Genomic DNA, 20,493 nt, shown 5'->3' on the forward strand with positions numbered 1-20,493 from the left:
GACCCCGGCTGTGGAAGATGAATACCCTCCAAAACAAATCTGCTCCTTGTTGTGACAGAGTTTGTGTAGTCACATACCCCAGGCATGTCTATGAAGCAGGTCATAAAAGCCTTCTGTGACATAAAGCATGCTACTCTTGATCTTTGCGTTATGAGTTCGAACCCCATGTTGGGCATAGAGATTACTTAAAAGGTTAAGAAAGACTCTTGTGAGAGGTGCCTGGGTGGCTCAGTTGGTTAACCATCTGCCTTTGGCTCAGGTCCCTGGGATCGAGCCCCGTGTCAGGCCCCCTGCTCAGTGGGGAGTCTGGTTGTCCCTTTGTCCCTCTCCTGTTCCTGCTCTCAAATAAATAAAAAATAAATAAATAAATAAATAAAATCTTGGGTGCCTAGGTGTCTCAGTGGGTTAAGCCTCTGCCTTCGGCTCAGGTCATGATCTCAGGGTTCTGGGCTTGAGTCCCGCATCAGGCTCTCTGCTCACAGGTAGCCTGCTTCCTTTCCTCTCTCTCTGCCTGCCTTTCTGCCTACTTGTGATCTCTGTCAAATAAATAAATAAATAATAAAAAAAAAAATCTTAAAAGACCCTCTCGTAGAGGTGCCCGCCCCACCATAACCAGAGGAAAGGAATATCCTTATCTTGCAAGACAAAGGGGCACAGAGAGGAACCCAAATACATTTTAGCTGTGCTAGGTTTCCTGCTGCTTACTACACTTTGCTCATACCCTTTGTCCTGTCGTATCTTTCCATGAATTTTCACTCTTCATCAGACCTAGCATAAAAACACTCAGGATTAACTGTTTCCTCTGGTCTTCATTTCACATAAAATTTACATTAAATAAATGTGTATGCTTTTCTCTTATTGTATTTTGTTACAGGGGGTCTCAGGCAAGACCTTAAAAAGGTAGAGGAAAAAATATTTTTCTTCCCTTATAATAATGAAATGTTCATCAGGAAGGCTCCAGATCAATAAATGAGGGTATGCATGTTCTGGGACTCTATATGATTAACTGGTATATAAAAATCTCTAATTTTAGAAAATATGAAGATATTTGTCAAAGTTGGTTTACAAAATATTTCACATATTTGATTATGAGTTTACTTGGTAAAGTGTACTTTAGTAACAAATGTGAAATTGGGATAGTAGGAATTACTTTTACTTTGTTTACCCTTCTGTAAATTATACTTTTTAAAATATTCAGCAAGTAATGAAAAATGACCATTATTCTTGTTAAAACGTTCCAACAAACCAAATTAACTCCTGTTGAAGATTCAGTCCCACAATTTCCCATTCTTGGTTGTGGGTAGTAGTAGAGAACAAGCAACATCCATGACTAGAATTTACACAATTTAAGGTGCTCCGTATAATCAGATCATTTCTCCTGATTCAAAGCAAGTTTCTAAATAAGGACTTCCAAATGATCAATGATGATTCAAGTAAAGGTACCGTCGTTCAATAAAATGGAGGTGAATTATCACAAAATTGTAACCCCAATGGCAAGAACAGTGGAGGGCACAGTCCAGCGGCAGGTGGCACTGAGGAAGTCATACAGTTAGTTTTTGGGGCATATTCGTTTCATCTCCTATAAACAGAAGGGATTAATAATTAGTGGTTCCCTCAAACCGCAACTTGAATCAAAGTTTGTACTTAACTGACACAAAATTACAAAAACTAGGACAGTGCAGCTTTTCCTTGAAACTCCCAATTCATTGTGCTTAAGGAATTTTCCTTTCATCTAAGATTTATGTCCTTCTTATATGTTTTGGCTTTACAATGTCCTTCATATAAAAAGATACTGGGAGTAGACTTTTTAAATATTCTTATTGAGGGGCACCTGGGTGGCTCAGTCATTGGGCGTCTGCCTTCAGCTCAGGTCATGATCCCAGGGTCCTGGGATCAAGCCCTGCATCAGGCTCTCTGCTTGGCAGGGAGCCTGCTTCTCCCTCTACCTCTGCCCTGGCTTGTGTTTCCTCTCTCACTGTGTCTCTCTGTGTCAAATAAATAAATAAAATCTTTAAAAAATATATATATATATCCTTATTGAGCAAGTTGAAATGTTGGTACTGCGGTTTGGTTCCTCCAATTTTGGGGGGGCGGGTTTTATCCTAAAGTTTAGGGATCATTGTTCTAATTACATATAAACTAGCAGGTTGAATGTTGTTAGGGCTACAGACTTTTTTTTTTTTTTTCATTAGAACATGTTTTCAGTTTGAAAAATCTGGTCTCTACATAAAGCCTGTTATAGAAAGAAAGCTAAAACTTCCAACAGAGCAGACTGAGGCCAGTATTCGGTCACAAGAGGGCCCTTTCAAGAGATTAGGGTGATGTTGTACAGATCCTCTCAAACGTGGATTTGAATTAATTGCCCACAAATAAAATTTGGAGCATTCTACATGAGGATGCAGATTTGCAGCTTCTCTGGAAGTTAGATCTGTCAATCTCAGTTCTCCATTGTTGCTGGTGCTGAGTGGCGCTGCCCTGGAGACTTTGAATCTGCCATTGCCCTGTTCTTTCTGCTGACAGTCCCTCACCCATGACTGTCATCTCAGTCCTGCAGGCCTTCGTCCTCACTACCTCCTGCAGTGTGGGACCTGGACCCCAGCACCAGCCCCACCTGGGGGGTGGTGAGAAAGGCAGAAGCTCAGGCTCCACGGAATCCCAATCTGCATTTTGACAAGATCTGCAGAAGATTCCTACTGATTAGGGTTGGCTGGGCCTTGCCTAAGGTGATCCCTAAGCTCCTTTCCCAGCAAGACTTGGAGCGCTGACTGCTGGCAGAGCCCTGGCCTGCTCACCGTGGTTACAGGTACTGCGCTCAGTCATCAGAGTGGGAAGGCCAGATAAAATCATGTATTAAAGTAGCTGAAATTATGTGGATGAATATAGAAGTGAGTAGGGGGTTCTGGGAGGGCTAGATGAGTGTCCACGGGAATGATATTGGTGGTGGTTGGGGGTGGGAAGGTGGATAGAGCAGGGCCTCAGGAGAGGTGGGAACAGACGTCCAGAACTAGGTGTTCCTAGTCCTTGGGGAGGGAACAGGGAACATCACCGGTTGGCTGAAGCAGAGGGCTTGATTTGGAGATACTGAGAGAGAAATAAGATGAGAACAAAGAGTGGGCGTAGACTGATACAGACTTTGTTCTCTTTACTGTGAGAAGCTGCTGAAGGCTATAGATAGATTCACAGTACCCGGGGCTATGGAGAAAGTCAATGGTCTGACCGATTGTGCACACTCGGTGGGCTTTACTGTAAAGGGACACATTCCCAATGGGTTTATGTATATGCCTAGCTGTGGGTAAAGTCATTTCCTTCAAGGATGACATATTTTCTGTCTTTTCTACCTATATTGGCTCTTTATCCTCTGATCCATGTTCTCAGAGACCCTAATTCAGTGCCCAAACCAGGGCTGAGTATTTCCCAACTTTGAGTCAGGCCTCATGAAGATAGTGCCCTTAAAGGTCAGGGTGACAGAGCCCCATCCCTCCCCAGAACACTGGGTGTGACCGGGGAGTGGAGGGACTCACTCAGTATCCAACAACCACATGTCCCCAGCATTACATTTCAGATGATGATGTTTGTGTCCCCTAATGCACAGTGCTCTCAGATGACGGGCACTCTTGGTCCATGCTCTTTGCATCTGGAGCAAGACCCTTTGTCGCAGGACAGCGTCTGCCGTGCTGGTATTGTGTGTTTTCCAGAGTAGCTAAGTGTGTCTGAATTTGAATATCTGTCACAGGGTAGGGAACTTGGATTTAACTGTTGGGTGACCCTTTTCAATAGGACTTTGTTAAAGTCATTTATTTTGTGATTCTGGACTTTTTTTTTTGAGAACTGTCTTTAAGCAGTAAAGCATTGAGACCCTGTAAGGTCCAAACACTTTATAAATCAGCCCGTTACACTGTGGATTCAATTACACTGTTGGCCAAGGATGTCACATAAGGACATTATTACGCTTTTTTTGTTTGTGCGTCTGTTGTTCTGTTTTTTCATGTCTGGAGGAGAGACCACGAGGAAGGCACAGCGGCGAAGGAATGTGCTAAACGACCACGAGACCCCACTATACTCCTAACATCTAAAACAGTAACAACACTAAATGTCAGTAAGGCAGTAGAACAAGAACTCTTACTCATTGCTGGGGGCCTGGGGAATGCAAAATGGTACAGCCACTTTGGAAGACCATCGGGCAGCCGTGCAGGTTGGTAATGGTTTTGATCGTGGTGATGGTTTCATGGGTGCATACACACGTTAAACCTTACCAAATATATTTTAAATGAGTACGGTGTATCATTTGTCCATTACCCTTCAGTAAAGCTGTTCTTTAAAGGCCAGAACCAAACAGTAACCCAACCATTTATTAATTTGCATGACAAAACGGTTGACAGGCAGTTTGACTGAGCTGGGCTAGGTGGCCTCCACTGACCCTGGCGGAGCCTGCTCAAGCATCTGTGGCCAGGCAGCCCGCTGCTCTAGAGATCCTAGATGGACGGACTCCGCACTCCCTCACACATCTCCCACATCCCTCCTTTTCCCTTTTGCAGGCCAGCCTGGACATAGTCTCAGGGTGACGGCCGAGGTCCAATAGAGGAGCAGGAATGCACAAGCAATTTTTTTTTTTTTTTAAGATTCTATTTACTCATCTAACAGAGATTACAAGTAGTCAGAGAGGCAGGCAGAGAGGGGAAGGGAAGCAGGCTCCCAGCTGAGCAGAGAACCCGACATGGGGCTTGATCCCAAGACCCTGGGATCACGACCTGAGCCGAAGGCAGAAGCACTAACCCACTGAGCCACCCAGGCACCCCGCACAAGCAATTTTTAAAAGCTGCTCTTCTGTGTTGAGTTTGTTATGGTCCCATTGGTCAAGGCGAGCCACATGTCCACGCCCAGGCTCAGTGTGTTAAGGATCTAAGAAATGACAGGGAAAAGGCATGCAGGAATGCAATTCATGCATCCTGAACCTCAACAGGGTTTTATTTATTTATTTAAGATTTTATTTATTTATTTGACAGAGAAAGGGAGCACACAAGCAGGCAGAGCGGCAGGTAGAGGGAGGGGGAGAAGCAGGCTCTCCGCTGAGCAGGGAGCCCAATGCAAGGACTTGATCCCAGGACCGTGGGATCATGAACTGAGCCAAAGGCAGCCACTTAAGTCAGCCACCCAGGCACCCCCACTCAACAGTGTTTTAATTTATATTTAATTCCATCAAGAAAGTACTTTTATGCAATGACTTGTATGTGGTGTTAATTTTTTATGTATAATTTGCAACCTCTTTTTCATTTCCCGTTGAATATAATTTAGCTATTGATTTGTATGTTTGCATTAATTCTTTGTACATGAAACATGGTAAGGCTTTATTGTGACATTTTGTCACACTCTCATTCTGTTCATGTTTCTTTTGCCATTTTAGGGGTTATATTTGGTCATAAAAATGTTTTAAAGTACTCTGACTTCCAGCAAAAGCGTGTTTGAAGAGCCTCCTCTGATTTCAATGGTGATGTAAGTTTAGCTGATGTAAATTTATCTGTCCCTAGCTGGGATAAACCCATTTTTTATTTCCTTCTAATTAGAACTGTTCTATTTATTTATTTATTAAAAGATTTTATTTATGTATTTGACAGGGACACAAGGAGAGAGGGAACACAAGCAAGGGGTGTGGGAATGGGAGAAGCAGGCTCCCCACTGAGCAGAGATCCCAGTGCGGGGGGGTTTAATCCCAGGACACTGGGATCATGACCTGAGCTGAAGGCAGACATTTAATGACTGAGCCACCCAGGCGCCCCATTAGAAGTGTTTTTCAAAACACATTTTACCCTGGGCCCTACTTATAACGGTCAGCCCTGAACCAAGTTCAGTGTTACAGTTGAGGTCACAGAAGCCTTCTCGAAGCTGGTGGTGTGTCTGAGATCCAAGAGCACGTGGAGCATGGTCGCATCTCCCTTCCTCTGACTTCACATCACATGTATTAAAATGTACCGAGGCAGGAACGTTTGGCTAGGTGATAAAAATCTACAATTCTGTGCAGAATGTACTTTCTACTTTCTCCCTCTTCCTCCTCCTCCTCCAGCATAGAGTTCCGTCTCTCCGTCTTCAAGTGACTATTATTTTATTCATTTAATAATGGGCTAGGTGCTGAGCCAGAGGCTGGGCACTTCGAGATAACTTTGCAGCAGGTTCCACCCTCGGTTCACAGCGGCTATAAATAGGGGAAGGCAATGTGGGAAATGGTTCTTCTCTTTCAAATGTTCGCAAACCTGGCAGGCTGTATGTTGCGTGTCGCTTTGGTGGGTTTGCCGCTAAGTGGACAGCTTTATGGTATCATGGCTTTAAAATGGATTATATGTATGCGTGTTCTCCCCCACTTATTATTACCTCTGCCTGTTTGTTTCTTTGTTTACTCACAGAGTGTTTCTGGATCCTGTGGTAGTCCTTAATACTCTATCTCCTGTTTTCTAGGTATTTCACTCTTCTTTGTTTTGTTATCACGATTTAATAAGTCACTTGGGATTTGAATTTCCGGGGATGGGGGATGGTTTATCCTTTTATCTCTGATTCTTGGTTCTGATTATCTATGTTGCCTCTTAAAGCTATCTTAGTCGTCTTATTTTCTTATTCACATTTAAAAGTCCTAACAGTCTTGTGTTTTGCTTTCTGCAGTTGATATTTCATTTTAAAATCTCCTTTAAAGTAAGTGATCCTGGTACTTTTGTTGTTGGAATTCTTAGCTTTCTGGGTATCTTGTCTAGATTACTGGCAACTGCCTCTTCTGTCCAGTGTTTTGGTATTGGTTCATTGAATTATTTTCTGTTTTCTTTCTTGAAGTTTGCTTTTTTTCTTTCCTTTAGGTATGGGTGTGGGGTGTTTACAAATTTTGGGTGACTGTTGCTAGGAGAAGTCATCTTATTATTAAACTCTACCACTTGCTTAGAAGTTCTAGGTAGATTCCCAACTCAGTTTCCATAACTTAATTTTTTTCTAATAGAAGAGAAATGCATATTTATTATAAACAAAATTAGAAGTATCAAAAAATTTAAAGAACAAAATGAGTGTCAGCCATAACCCAGAGATAAACATTCTAAACATATTTTCTAATTGGATTTTGCAGATGTACATGCAATTTTTTTTTTCACGTAATTGGGACAATTTCTTTATATTCTGCATTTCTCCACTCAGCTTGATAATGTAAGATTTTTTCCATGTTGTTAAAAATCTTGGAAAATATGCTTAATGACTAATATTCTACCACATGGACATACAATAATTTTTTAGCTAGTCATTGAACATTTAGGTTTTTTCCAGTGTTTGCTATTATAAATAGCACTATAATTTATAATCCTCGTTATATGCAAATTTTTGTCTTTTTTTATGATTTTATTTATTTATTTGAGCAAGAGGGGAAGTGACAGAGGGAGACTGACAGGGGACTCCATCCCAGGATCCCGGGATCATGACCCGAGCTAAAGGCAGATGCTTAACCGACTAAGCCACCCAGGCGCCCCAAAGGTTATGCAATTTCTAATTTTGACATATACTCCCAAATTGTTCTATACAGAGTGTGCTCTACTTTATGCATGGAATGTATGAGTGCTGGTTCCTTGTATATTTTCAGATGTTGGTTATTATCAAAGTCTTTCATTTTTGCCAAAATGATAGTTTTAAATTGGTGTATCTTCTTTTTAAAATTTTTTTAGTTTTTTTTTTTTTAAAGATTTTATTTATTTGACAGAGAGAGATCACAAGTAGGCAGAGGGACAGGCAGAGAGAGAGGAGGAAGCAGGCTCCCTGCCGAGCAGAGAGCCCGATGAGGAGTTCTATCCCAGGGATCATGACCTGAGCCACCCAGGTGCCCTAAAATTAGTGTATCTTTTAAATTTTTGTTTATCTTTCTCAACTTTTATATGAAATACACATTTTTTGTTTACTAACCACTTATATTTTTTCTTGTCAACTGCTTATATCCTTTGTTCATTTTCTGCATTATGGAAATCAGCTTGTCATATGTGTTTACCATTTGCCTTTTGTCTTTGTGGATTGTTCTGTTTTTTAGTTTATTTTTAAGATTTTTAAAAGATTTATTTAATTATTTATTTTAAGATTTATTTATTTGAGAGAGAGAGAGAATGTGAGTGAGGGGAGGGACAGAGGGAGAGGGAGAAGCCGACTCCTCGCTAAGCCGGAACCCTGTGTGGGGCTCGATGCCAGGTCCCTGGATCTGAGTCAAAGGCAGATGCTTAACTGACTGAGCCACCTAGGCGCCCCTAGAACTTATTTTGATGTAAGGAATAAGGAAAGCTATATGGTTTTGTTTTCTTTTTTAAATAGCTAGCTAGTTGTCCAGCATCACTTACTAGATAATCTTTCTTTTCCTGATTGATTTGAAATGTTGCCTTTTCTTCTTGTAAATTCCCATCTGAATAGGAATCTATTTTTGGTGACTCCAATCTGTTCAATTAATCATTTGACCTTATCCATTCTTTTGTATTTGCTTTTAAAGATTTTATTTATTTATTTGACAAGAGAAAGACAGACAGCAGGGGGAGTGAGAGTGGGAGAGGGAGAAGCAGGCTTTCAGCTGAGCAGGGAGCTCAATCCCAGAGACCCAGAATCATGACCCGAGCCAAAGGCAGACGCTTAATGACTGAGCCACCCGGGTGCCCCTTATCCCTTCTTTTGTACCAACTCCTCATTTTACTGGCATTTAAAAAATCTGATAGATCTGGCTTCATTTATTACGCTGACAATGTTAAAACTCATGATACACATTGCCAAATTAATTTCTAGAATTATTATGTTAATTTACACTAGACACTGCCAGCACTATTATCTTTTATTTATTTATTTATCTATTTTTTTTTGACAGAGAGAGACACAGTGAGAGAGGGAACAGAAGCAGGGGGAGTGGGAGAGGGAGGAGCAGGCCTCCTGCTGAGCAGGGAGCCTGCTTCCTCCTCTCTCTCTCTCTGCCTGCCTCTCTGCCTACTTGTGATCTCTCTCTGTCAAATAAATAAATAAAATCTTTAAAAAAAAAAAAAGAAAGAAAGTTACCATTATGTGTTTGAGAGATAAAGTAATTTCAAGACATAATGTTAAATTCTTTTGATTTTTAAAAAATATACTATGTGCATAATTAATAATGAAAGATGCCAGTCATTGGATGCATTCAGTGAGCATTTATTGGGATTTCCTCATTAAAAAATATAACTTGGACAAAATCAAATGGTTTATTCCTCTGTGCCATACACTGTTTCTAAGTCATTCTACAGAAAACAAAGACAAAACCCCAGCAATGTTAAGAATTCATATAGCTTTATTTAAAGAAGAAAATTTCTTGTTATCTGATCAAATGAGTCATAAGGTTGTTTAAATGCTTTTGATTAAATGGGAACCATGAATCATCACATTCTTGGAGGGCTTGTGGAATCTTCTAGGAAAACACACCTAATTTTAATGCCATTTCCTCAAGCCTGTGCATGCTGTATTTTACACCATGTCAATGATTAAATAACCACCCCTTTTGTTTTTTAAGATTTTATTTATTTGTTTTAGAGGGGGAGGGGCAGAGAGAATCTCAAGCAGACTCTGTGCTGAGCATGGGGTTCGACTCAGGGGCTCTATCCCCAACCCATGAGATCATGACCTGCGCTAAAATCAAGAGTTGGCCTCCTCACTGAGCCACCCAGGCATCCCTGATTAAATAACTCTGAAGTACAGGTATTTAGTGCATTTATATTTACCTCTAGCTAAGCCCTTGAACTTGCAAGACTTAGAATCCTTTTTCTCCACCTCCCCTCCCCCACCTTCAGAAAATTCTTCCAGGAATGGAAACTGAAAAACAGAAAACAAGACTGAGGGCACCTGGGATCCAGCGGAGTGTACAAATGCTTATTTATATGGTTGGCCTGAGATATAATGAAATTAGCTTCTGTAACAAAGCATTGTTCCCTGTCTCCAGACATTCTTCCTCTTGGATTTGTAGGAAGAAAAGAGACCTTCAAAACTAAACATAAAGAAGGGTCTGTTGCCCCTTGCAAAATTCAGTGATTTCTTTTTCTTGTACCTAGCTAAAATGAACATTTTAAAGCTGTTTTTTAATAAATAAATAAATATATATATTTTAATATTTCATTTATTTGACAGAGACAAATCACAAGTAGGCAGAGAGGCAGGCAGAGAGAGAGAGAGGGGAGGAAGCAGGCTCCCTGCAGAGCAGAGAGCCCGATGCAGGGCTCGATCCCAGGACCCCGGGATCATGACCTGAGCTGAAGGCAGAGGCTTTAACCCACTGAGCCACCCAGGAGCCCCTGTTTTTTTGTTGTTTTTTTTTTTATGGTGGTAAAATCTAACAAAAAATCTACCTCTTTAACTATTTAAGTGCACAATTCTGAGGCATCAAGCACATTTACATTGTTGTGCAACTGTCACCACCATCCGTCTACAGAAATTTTTCATCCTCCCAAATGGAAGCACTGTACTCAGTGAACAATGACTCCCCATATCTCCCTTCCTCCTACTCTCTCTGTCCCCATGAATGAGTCTAGAGGCCTCATAGAAGTGGAATCATACACAATCTGTCCTTTTGTAACTGGCTTCTTTCACCGGGCATAGTGTCTTTAAGATTCATCCATGTTGTAACCCTCAATAGGATTTCCTTTTTACAGCTGAGTAATATTCCATTGTATGCACAGATCACATTTTGTCCATTCATCTCTTGATGGACACCTGGCTTGTTTCCACCCTTTAACTATTGTGAATAATGCTGCTGCAAACATCAGCGCACTCAACAGAGTAACATCTTAAATTGTGGTGGAACCCTGCCTCCTTTTTCAGTTTCTTCTCCATGCCCCTGTCCCAGTCCAGGGCTGACTCCCTCAGTGTTAGGACTGTAGCCACAACAGCCTCCAGGGCTGATATACAGAGAATTTTTTTAACCCCCTTTTACCTTTACCCTTTCTTGTTTGGCTGGACTTTGTCCAGCCAGGTTTATTTATAAACCACAAAAGCTCATTAACACCACCAAGCATTTCAGTCAGCCGCCTCTCCAGCTTTGTTATTGCAGGAAGGTACACTGAAGGGATCAGGCCGTTGGACATGGCTGAGGATAAAGGCAAGAGAGACTCCATCGGGATGAGTCTGCAGGGATGCCGGACAAACAACGGGTTTGTGCAGAATGAAGACATCCTGGAGAAGGAGCTGGACCTGGGCAGCCCGCCAGACAGCGCAGTGGCCATTCTTGGCCCCGCTGAGCCTGCCCTGCAAGGCATCAGGCCGTACGCGGGCATGCCCAAGGAGGTGCTGTTCCAGTTCTCCGGCCAGGCCCGCTACCGGGTGCCCCGGGAGGTGCTCTTCTGGCTCACCGTGGCTTCTGTGCTCGTCCTCACTGTGGCCACCATAGCCATCATCGCCGTGTCGCCCAAGTGCCTGGACTGGTGGCAGGCAGGGCCCATATACCAGATCTACCCGAGGTCTTTCAAGGACAGTGACCAGGATGGGAACGGAGACCTGAGAGGTGGGTGCAGAGGCTGGATTGGGGTGGGGCTGGGATGAGGTTGCTTTATGGCTCTCAATCCTCAAAACCGAATTATGCCTGGCTTGTGTACTAAGCACATTCCGTTGTGACTGGTCACACTGAGTGTCTCCTTGTTTATGATATTTGAAAAGCCGTTCAGCACAGCCTAGCAGTTCTTTGCAGGACGAAGGGCTGCTTACCGGAGGCCTTTGAGCCCCCATTGAGTCGTTTCATTTATTGCCCACTAAGTACATATACTTAGCTAATCAATTTTCACTTCTGACATGGAGTAGACTTTCTCCTTGCTTGCTTCCTGCCTCTATGCACCTTACAGTTCATTTCTTCAGAGTGACCGTTTGGAATTGGTTTCCCAATATATGTAGGACCTACTTTGGTAATCTGGCTGAGAGTTTATTAGTGAATAAAGCATAAATAATGTAGAAAAAAATTAAGTCCTGTCTTTAAAAGGCATAGGCTGAGCCTTTAAAGATGAAATTGAAAAATGCATGAGTGGGGTGTGTTGGACATTACCTGACTTGAGGATTATTTAAAATAATATCCTACTAGTAAAACCAAAATGAAACACAAAGTAAAAAATCACTTTTTTAAAGTTACACTAATAATTTCCAAGTGAGAAAGAATAGAATAGAATATATTCTATTATAGATATATTCTAATGTAGTATAGAATATCCTTATACTTTATGGATAGAATATCCTTATACTTTATTGCTCAAACCAGGACACTTTTTTTTTTTTTTTAAGATTTTATTAAGTAATCCCCACACACAAGGTGCGGCTCGAACCCACAACCCTGAGATCAAGAGTCACATAGGCTTCTGACGGAGCCACTTGGGTGCCCCCAGGATACTTCTTTTTGTTGTTTTGTTTTTGGGGGTTGTTTTTTGTTTTGGTTTAGGTTTTTAGAGAAGGAGGGGAGAAGCAGAGAGAGAGGGAGAGAGAAAATCCAAGCAGGCTTGGGGCTTGATCTCACGACCCTGAGATCATGACCTAAGCTGAAATCAAAAGTCAGACACTTAACCGACTGAGCCACCTAGCCTACCCCCACCCCCCACCCCCAGGGCACTTTTAAAAGTAAAATTTTGCCAGACTGCAGGCATAAACTGAAACTGTCCTGGGCAACTTGGTTGACACAGTCACCCTAGTTCAGGGTAATGATAAAAAACAAAATAACATAAAATACTTAGTTTGAAAAAATAAAACAATGATTTAATAGAGTGTGGGACCTGGGGATGAGCTTAATCTAACTTTAAAGTGTTACAAATAGGAACTTAAATTTCTCTTTTTTGTATCTTCCCTGCATCTTCACCAATTGAAATATTATCTGTCCTTCAAGGTGCAGTTGGAACCCATTTTCTGCATTAATCTTTACTTTGCCTCCTGCTCAGAACATGCACTCCCCTCCCCAGAGCTCCCACAGGGCTCTGGACTGTTTCCAGTACCCTCTGATAGCCCTTTGTAAGCTATCTGGGTGACTGCCCTTGCACACCTCCCATGCCGCCGTGGCCTTTAGCACCTGTTGCCTATGTGTAGGAAATGCCTAACAAAAGTGATGTTTTGACAGAATAGAGCTAAAACCCCCAAACCCAAAGATAAACTTCCCCCTTCCTGCCCTCCCTTCGTAATCTTCTGATACAGCCCAAATTTTGGTGCACAGGGCAAGGCCTCATCAGCCCCTACATTTGCCGTTTCTAGTAGCTTTGCCTGGAGGGACTAGCCTGTAATCAATAGGTCTTTGTTCTTGAAGTTGAGGGGATCTGCTTGTTACTGTTCGAAACTGTTCTGGGTTTCAGTTTGTGTTTTGGTGATTGCCTTCTGCCCCTGGATTGGGGGCCTGGGATCCCTTGTTTACTTTGTGTCTGTCCAGACCCTTTTTTTAAACATCCTGTTCCTGTGGCCTATTCTTAAGATACATTGTATTGTTGTTCCAATTTAAATCAAAATCCTTCTGTTGGCTGAGAACAGTCTTGGAGGTGTCACAGACACCTATAATGGGGGAACTGAGGTACAGAGAGGACAAAAGTAAGCAGCCAGTCCATAGGGGAAGAGCTCCCAAGCCAGGAATCAGAGGGCTTTGTGTTTTGGTCTCAGTGACCTCCAGCTTGCTGTGTGACCTACGACAGGCTCTGATTATAAGAAGCCACTTATGGGCCCCACAGACAGTTACTGGAGATTGAATACTATACTCAAGTCTCTGATCTGCATTTAGGACTCTGAACCAGAGCCACACAAAAAACCATGCTATCTGCTAATTATCCTACAAGGTTCCAAGTACAAAGAGTTTCCTTCCCATGTCTCTATATAGCCATATCTAGAATTCTCTTCTGTATAAATTCTTGGCTTCAGCCTTGTCCAAAGGCTGAACCACACAGGTAATTTTAAATTCTTTAGGAGCCACATTCAAACAAGTAAAGAGAAAGAGGAGAAATTCATTTTAATAATAATTTAATTTTTGAGGTGCCTGTCTGGTTCAGTCAGTAGAGCACACAGCTCTTGATCTTGGGGTTGTAAGTTCAAGCCCCACATTGGGTGTAGAGATTACTTAAAGAGAATATCTTTTAAAAAAAAAATCTAATTTTAATTTAAAATCCATCTTAATCATATTCATTTAAATTATTTGGCTTAAGCCAACATATCATTCCAACATAAAACCAACATAAAAGTATTAATGTGATAGTTTACATTCTTATATTTTTCAGAATCTCCTAAGTCATAAGTGTTTTACACTCATAGCACATTTCAGGTCACACTGGTCACATTGCGAGTGCTCAACAATGGCCACACGAGGCACGGGGCTGTCCCGTTGGATGGTGCAGCCTAGACCACGCGTTACTCTTCTTTATTCCTTGGCCCTTAGCCCAGCACCCGGCCTAGATTAGATGCTCAAAAACCATGTGTAGAATAAATTAATACTGTAGCCTGGTTTTATTTTTATTTTCTTTTTTAAGTCTTTATTTACTTATTTGACAGAGAGAGCAAGAGAGCACAAGCAGGGGGAGCAGCAGAGGGAGAGGGAGACACAGGCTCCCTGCTCAGCAGGGAGCCTGATGTGGGACTTGATCCCAGGACCGTGGGATTATGACCTGAGCTGAAGGCAGACACTTAACCCACTGAGCCACCCAAGCACCCCTTTTGTTTATTTTATTTTTAAAAATATTTTATTTATTTATTTGACAGAGATCACAAGGAGGCAGAGAGGCAGGCGGGGTGGGGGGTGGGAAGCAGGCTCCCTGCTGAGCAGAGAGCCCGATGCAGGACTCTATCCCAGGACCCTGAGATCATGACCTGAGCCAAAAGCAGAGGCTTAACCCACTGAGCCACCCAAGCGCCCTTATTTATTTATTTTTTTAATTGATTTTTTTAAAGTAGGCTCCATAGGTGCCCAGCACCGGACTTGAACTTACAACCCCCAAGATCAAGACCTGAGATGAGATCCAGAGTCAGATGTTTAACCAGCAGAGCCACCCAGGTGCCCCTGTAGCCCTAGTTTTATTTATTTATCTTATTTTATTTAAAGATTTTATTTATTTGTTTGACAGAGACGGCGAGAGAGAGAGGGATAACAAGCAGGAGGAGTAGGAGAGGGAGAAGCAGGCTTCCTGTGAGCAGGACCCTGGGATCGTGATCTGAGCTGAAGGCAGACGCTTAACAACTGATCCACCCAGGCACCCTAGCCTTAGTTTTAAATATAATATATGAACAATGCACACATAGATTTTTAAAATGTTCTACATTTATGTTAAATGTCAAAGTTATTGCTAGAAGACGATTTGATGCTGCTTGTAGAGCTAGACCTTTCTATTTGAATTACACTCAAATTCAACAAAATTCCAAATATTTCTGTTTCAATATAAATACTTCAATTTTAGGCATGTTGGTTTTATTTTTAATCCTTCAACTGAAGAAACCCAACTTTATTTTTCATGGCCTTAACTTTTTTCTTTAGGTATCCAAGAGAAACTGGACTACATTGCAAGTTTAAATATAAAAACTATTTGGATTACTTCATTCTATAAATCATCCCTTAAAGATTTCCGACACGGTGTTGAAGATTTCCAAGAAATTGATCCTATTTTTGGAACGATGAAGGATTTTGAGGATCTGGTTGCAGCCATACATGACAAAGGTGAACTGAGGGGCAGGTGGGTGGGGAGGAGTGGTGGGGGTTAAAGTGTTTTTTTTTTCCTTAACTGATGTGTATTATTCTAAAATAATTTCTTCTTAACATTTGAAATACTTTCATTAGGTTTAAAATTAATAATCGATTTCATACCAAACCATACCAGTGATAAACATGCTTGGTTTCAACTGAGTCGGAATCGGACAGGGAAATACACTGACTATTACATCTGGCATGATTGTAGGCATGACAGTGGCACAACCACACCACCCAACAACTGGGTAGGTACCAACTTGTCTGATGTACAAAGGGAACAGATTTTCAGTGATGAAACTGGCTATTTTAATAAGAAAAAAATTAAAGAAAAAATTCTAAAGAAAAAAATTAATGGATATTGTTTTGCGCAAGAGGAAAGTTTTCCCAAAGAAATAGAACTAGACTACCCAAGCCTCCTAATCATTTGGATTTGGACTTTTTATTTCATTGTAGAACAGATGTCCTGTAGCAAATTAAAACCTGTACTTCCTGTTAGCTTCTCCTTCCCTCACTTCCCACTCTGCCCAACTCAGACTCCATGTCCCATCAGGTCTGTAACTGTCTTGCTATTTACTCTCCAGACCCCTTTGCTTTTCTGATGTTGTGACTCCCCTGTCCAATAAAACCCTAGCCATAAATAAACCTGCCCATCCACTTTCTCTTCCCCTGCACCTTGGTATCTGGGCCTTTGGAGACCTCACACATTCACTGTCACCACATGAACTGAGCCACCCCATCTTCTTGGGAATTTCATTATCCAGGCCCCCCTCCCTTTCTCAAATATCCTACCTGCCATCTCCCCATCTTTTCCTGCTCAGCAGCAATCTCTACTTCAAAGGGAGAGCAGAAGTCATCTCTCCTGCTTTCTGCAGAGCCTTTTGCCCTCTATCCTCTGATCTCTACTCTGCTGACCTTCTCCATAAACTAAGAGACTGGCTTCTAGGCATCAACTTTTAGATGAACCAAGGGCACTCAGAATTGACATGTATCGAGGCTGACAGTGTAGTTTTTTCCCCATCAACCTCTTAGACCCCCATTTGAATGAATAGTACTAGTATGCAGCCTGGTGAATAGCAATCCTGGCAGTGTTAGCTCCTTAATTTTTTTTTTCTCCAGTCTGCACGCTTGTTAATGATCATGATATTAGCAAACATTTACTGCCACACTTCCTATGTGCCAGGTTCTGGGCTAAGTGTGTCATATTCATCCATTTAACCTACCCTGCAGTCCTGTGAGTTAGGTTTTAGTTCCTGTTTTGCAGATGGGCAACAGTAAGCCCTGTGTCCTCAGTCACACAGCCAGTAAATGAGAGGGCTAATGACTGCACAGTCCAGCTGCACCATCTGCTTTTAAAAATTGCCACCCAGGGGCGCTTGGGTGGCTCGGTTGATTAAACATCCAGCTCTTGATTTAAGCTCAGGTCGGGATCTCAGGATCATGGAGTCGAGCTCCATGACAGGCTCTGCGTTTAACAAGGAGTCTGCTTGTCCCTCTCCCTCTGCTCCTCCCCCTGCATGCTGTGTCTCTCTCAAATAAATAGATAAAAAGCTTTATCTCTTCCTGATAGGACTGTAACAGCCTCCTCTTCTGGCATCCAGTTTTTCCATCCTATCTGTTCTCCACTGTAGCTAACATTGTAGGTTTTTTTTTCTTTTATAGCCTAATAGTTGATACATACAAAAAGTTGATACATACAAAAATAGTTGATACATACAAAAAATAGTTGATACATACAAAAAATAGTTGATACATACAAAAAGATATGTATTATGAGAGATGTATAAACACCCTGTGTATAGCCATACAATGGAATACTACTCAGCCATAAAAGGAATGAACTATTTTTTTCCAAAGATTTTTATTTATTTACTTGAGAGAGAGATTGAGCACAAGCAGAAGGAGCAGGAAAGGGAGAAGCAGACTCCCCGCCGAGCGCAGAGCCTGATGCAGGGCTCGCTCCCAGGACCCTGGGACCCTGCCCTGAGCTGAAGGCAGATGCTTAATAACTGAGCCACTCAGGCGACCCCCCAGATGTTCTGTTTAACAAGAAATGAACAAAAGTCCAAGCTAGATCCCTGAGGAATGGTCACATGGAAGGAGCCCAGGTGACTGAAACGGATTCAAGAGTCAAGCTCTGGAGTCCCAGATGGGAGCACTCCTCGAAAGAGGCGATCAGCCCCCAGGTCACACTCGGCTGGGCACCAACACTAGAAGTTGCCAGATTTCTTTTATTCCTGAGAGCTAGTTGAGTTTTTAAGTGGATGATTCTAATAATTTTCTGAGATATAATTTAAATATTCACTCTGTGGGGATTCAGACTCCAAGACCAGGGACGTCTGGATGGCTCAGTCAGGTAAGCATCCGCCTTCAATTCAGGTCATAATCTCAGGATTTTGGGATTGAGTCCTGCATTGGGCTCTCTGCTCAACAGGAAGCTTCCTTCTCCCTCTGCCCCTCCCCCTGCTTGTGTTCCCTCTCTTGCTGTGTGTCTCTCAGTCAAATAAATAAAAAAACAAACTCCCAGAGGCACCTGGGTGGCTCAGTGGGTTAAAGCCTCTGCTCAGGTCATGATCTCAGGGTCTTGGGATCGAGCTCCGCATCAGGCTCTCTGCTCAGCAGGGAGCCTGCTTCCCTTCCTCTCTCTCTGCCTGCCTCTCTGCCTACTTGTGATCTCTGTCTGTCAAATAAATAAATAAAATATTTAAAACAAAACCAACCAAACAAAAAAAAAACCCCTCTAAGACCAGTGGAATGTGTCTTTCTCCCCAAATGACCATCATTTGCATCACTTCACAAACAGGAGTTCTGAGCCTGTATAGAAGGTTCAAGAAAATATGCTAGAAATGTGGGCTCTTTAATTTGGCCTATTCTGCATTTGAGAGCATTGGTTGCTTGTCATGAACAGCTTCTACTCTACAAATCTATCCCAACCACATTTGTGCGGCACTAGGCCAGTGGGTGGCATTTTAAGGAATTGATTTATCCAGTGTTCTCCCTAGAAGGAAAACTTAGAGGATTTGTGCTCTCAGCCTGCACAGGACCAGGGGTGGTAATGATCATTTCTTTTCGGGCACTGCCATTATATGAATGCTAAGTAAGTGACTTGCTGGTTTCTGTTTGCTAGTTAAGTGTATACGGAAACTCCAGTTGGCACTTTGACGAAGTACGAAACCAGTGTTATTTCCACCAGTTTTTGAAAGAGCAACCTGATTTAAATTTCCACAATCTTGACGTTCAAGAAGAAATAAAAGTGAGTACAGATACCCACACAGTCTTCTCTACTGCGTGGGCGTTGAAGTGGCTATTTGACACACTTGATGTTGAACAGTAAGTGTTCAGGCAAATCCAAGTACTGTGATTAAATTCTGTGATTATGGAGTCTGATGCAAATATAGATGTGGTGGTGGTGGTTTTTTCCTCCCTCTCACCCAGAACAGGTTACAGGGGTTGGAGGCCGAAATACCTGGTACCTTCGCCCCGAGGTGCCCCTCTGCCTGGGACACTGAGCCGATGTAGTGAGGTAGGCAGATTGTGGACTCTGGGGTCTGAACCTACATCTGGACCCAGCCCCACTGCTGGCTATGGTGGGCCCCCGGATGATGTATTTAGCTTTTCTTTGTCTCTGATCCCTCATCTATGAAACATGACTGATGGCAGTACTTGTCTCCTGGGCTCCTTGGAAGAGTAGAGGAGATAACCCATGCGCAGCCCTTCTGTATTCACTCAGTAAATATTCACTTACTGTTTGCTCCTTGCCAGGTCCTGTTCTCAGCACTGGGAATGCAGCAGTGAATTAAAGAAGCCGTGCTCTCAAGGAGTTCCTTGTAAACCGAGGGGAAGGCAGACAATTAGCAACTAAATATAGAACATGTCAGGTTATCCCTCAGGGGAAGGAACATCAGAGTGCCCGGCAGAAGTTGGTTTGGAGACCTCCGTATGTTGAGGTCCTGTTTGGACAAAGACCCGAAGTTTGAAGGGGAGCCCTGTGGAGATTTGGGGGAAGAGAATTTCAGGCAGAAGGAAAAGCCTGTGCAAAGATCCTGAGGTGAAAGTGTGCTTGGTGTGTTTCAGAAATGACCTGGAGGCGGGTGCGGATGGTTGCCAGATAGAGCCAATACGCATGCAAGACTCCAAGGCAATTTTCATTTCAGATAAATAATGAATGACATGCCATTTGGGACCTCCTTCTACAAAAATGTTACTCGTTGCTCATCTGAAATGAAAACTTAGCTGGGCATCCCATGTTTTATCTGGCAAGCTTACTAGAGCACTGGAGTGACAAGAGGGAATGTTAGGGGCAGAGATCCCCAAAGTGGGGTGGGGGTAATTCCACAGGGCTTGCATGCTGAGCTGCTGAAGCTCCCTCTGCAGCCCCTCACGAGACATTTCCTGTCAGCTCTCACCGGGTGGCAGCTCTAACAATACCCCACCAGGAATTCATGATAAGTGTCAGCTGTGTTGTCCTTGCTGCTATGGCGACAGTGGGCAGGAATTTAGGTTAGTGGGGTAGTGCTCTGCGATAGGTGGGTGGGGGAGCTGAACCGATCAGAGAGCTGTACGTCCCTGGAGTATGATTCAGGGGTTTCACACCTTCACAGGGTTATGCAACCATCACTACTGGTTCCACAACCTTTTCTTCACCCCAACAAGAAGCCCCATACCTGTCAGCAGACACTCTCCATGCTCAAGTCCCTGCCCCCCAGCATGGGGACATCCGCTCATCGCTCTGTCTCTGTGGATATGCCTGTTCTGGACATTCCGGATAAACGAAATCCTACAATATCTACCTATATGTCAATGATATGTATCTGATGTAATCT

At 42.6% G+C, this 20,493-nt stretch overlaps 2 protein-coding genes across 2 annotated transcripts in view; both read left to right on the top strand.

Annotated features, from left to right (window-relative positions):
• The first annotated feature begins 10,996 nt into the window (after positions 1 to 10,996).
• LOC132022591 (neutral and basic amino acid transport protein rBAT-like) lies at positions 10,997 to 20,472 on the top strand. The gene is made up of 5 exons (XM_059407827.1): positions 10,997 to 11,497; positions 15,464 to 15,643; positions 15,764 to 15,918; positions 18,798 to 18,923; positions 19,433 to 20,472. The coding sequence occupies exons 1-5, from the start codon at positions 11,080 to 11,082 to the stop codon at positions 19,463 to 19,465; spliced, it is 912 nt and encodes a 303-aa protein (XP_059263810.1). The 5' UTR covers positions 10,997 to 11,079; the 3' UTR covers positions 19,466 to 20,472.
• The window catches only part of PREPL (prolyl endopeptidase like), a 16,825-nt gene continuing 15,873 nt past the window's right edge, over positions 19,542 to 20,493 (top strand). The window contains exon 1 of the mRNA XM_059407652.1: positions 19,542 to 19,607. Coding sequence (XP_059263635.1) covers positions 19,542 to 19,607 — 66 coding nt within the window. The remainder of the gene's footprint in view (positions 19,608 to 20,493) is intronic.

The sequence above is a fragment of the Mustela nigripes genome, chromosome 7, assembly GCF_022355385.1.
Source record: "Mustela nigripes isolate SB6536 chromosome 7, MUSNIG.SB6536, whole genome shotgun sequence".
NCBI lineage: Eukaryota > Metazoa > Chordata > Mammalia > Carnivora > Mustelidae > Mustela > Mustela nigripes.

What these genes read in the sequence shown, in the direction of transcription:
- LOC132022591 (XM_059407827.1), top strand. Translation starts at nt 11,080, where the DNA reads ATGGCTGAGGATAAAGGCAAGAGAGACTCCATCGGGATGAGTCTGCAG. An exon ending in TGCAGCCATACATGACAAAG is followed by an intron (nt 15,644 to 15,763) that starts GTGAACTGAGGG and finishes TACTTTCATTAG; the next exon opens with GTTTAAAATTAATAATCGAT. An exon ending in CCACACCACCCAACAACTGG is followed by an intron (nt 15,919 to 18,797) that starts GTAGGTACCAAC and finishes TCTGTTTGCTAG; the next exon opens with TTAAGTGTATACGGAAACTC.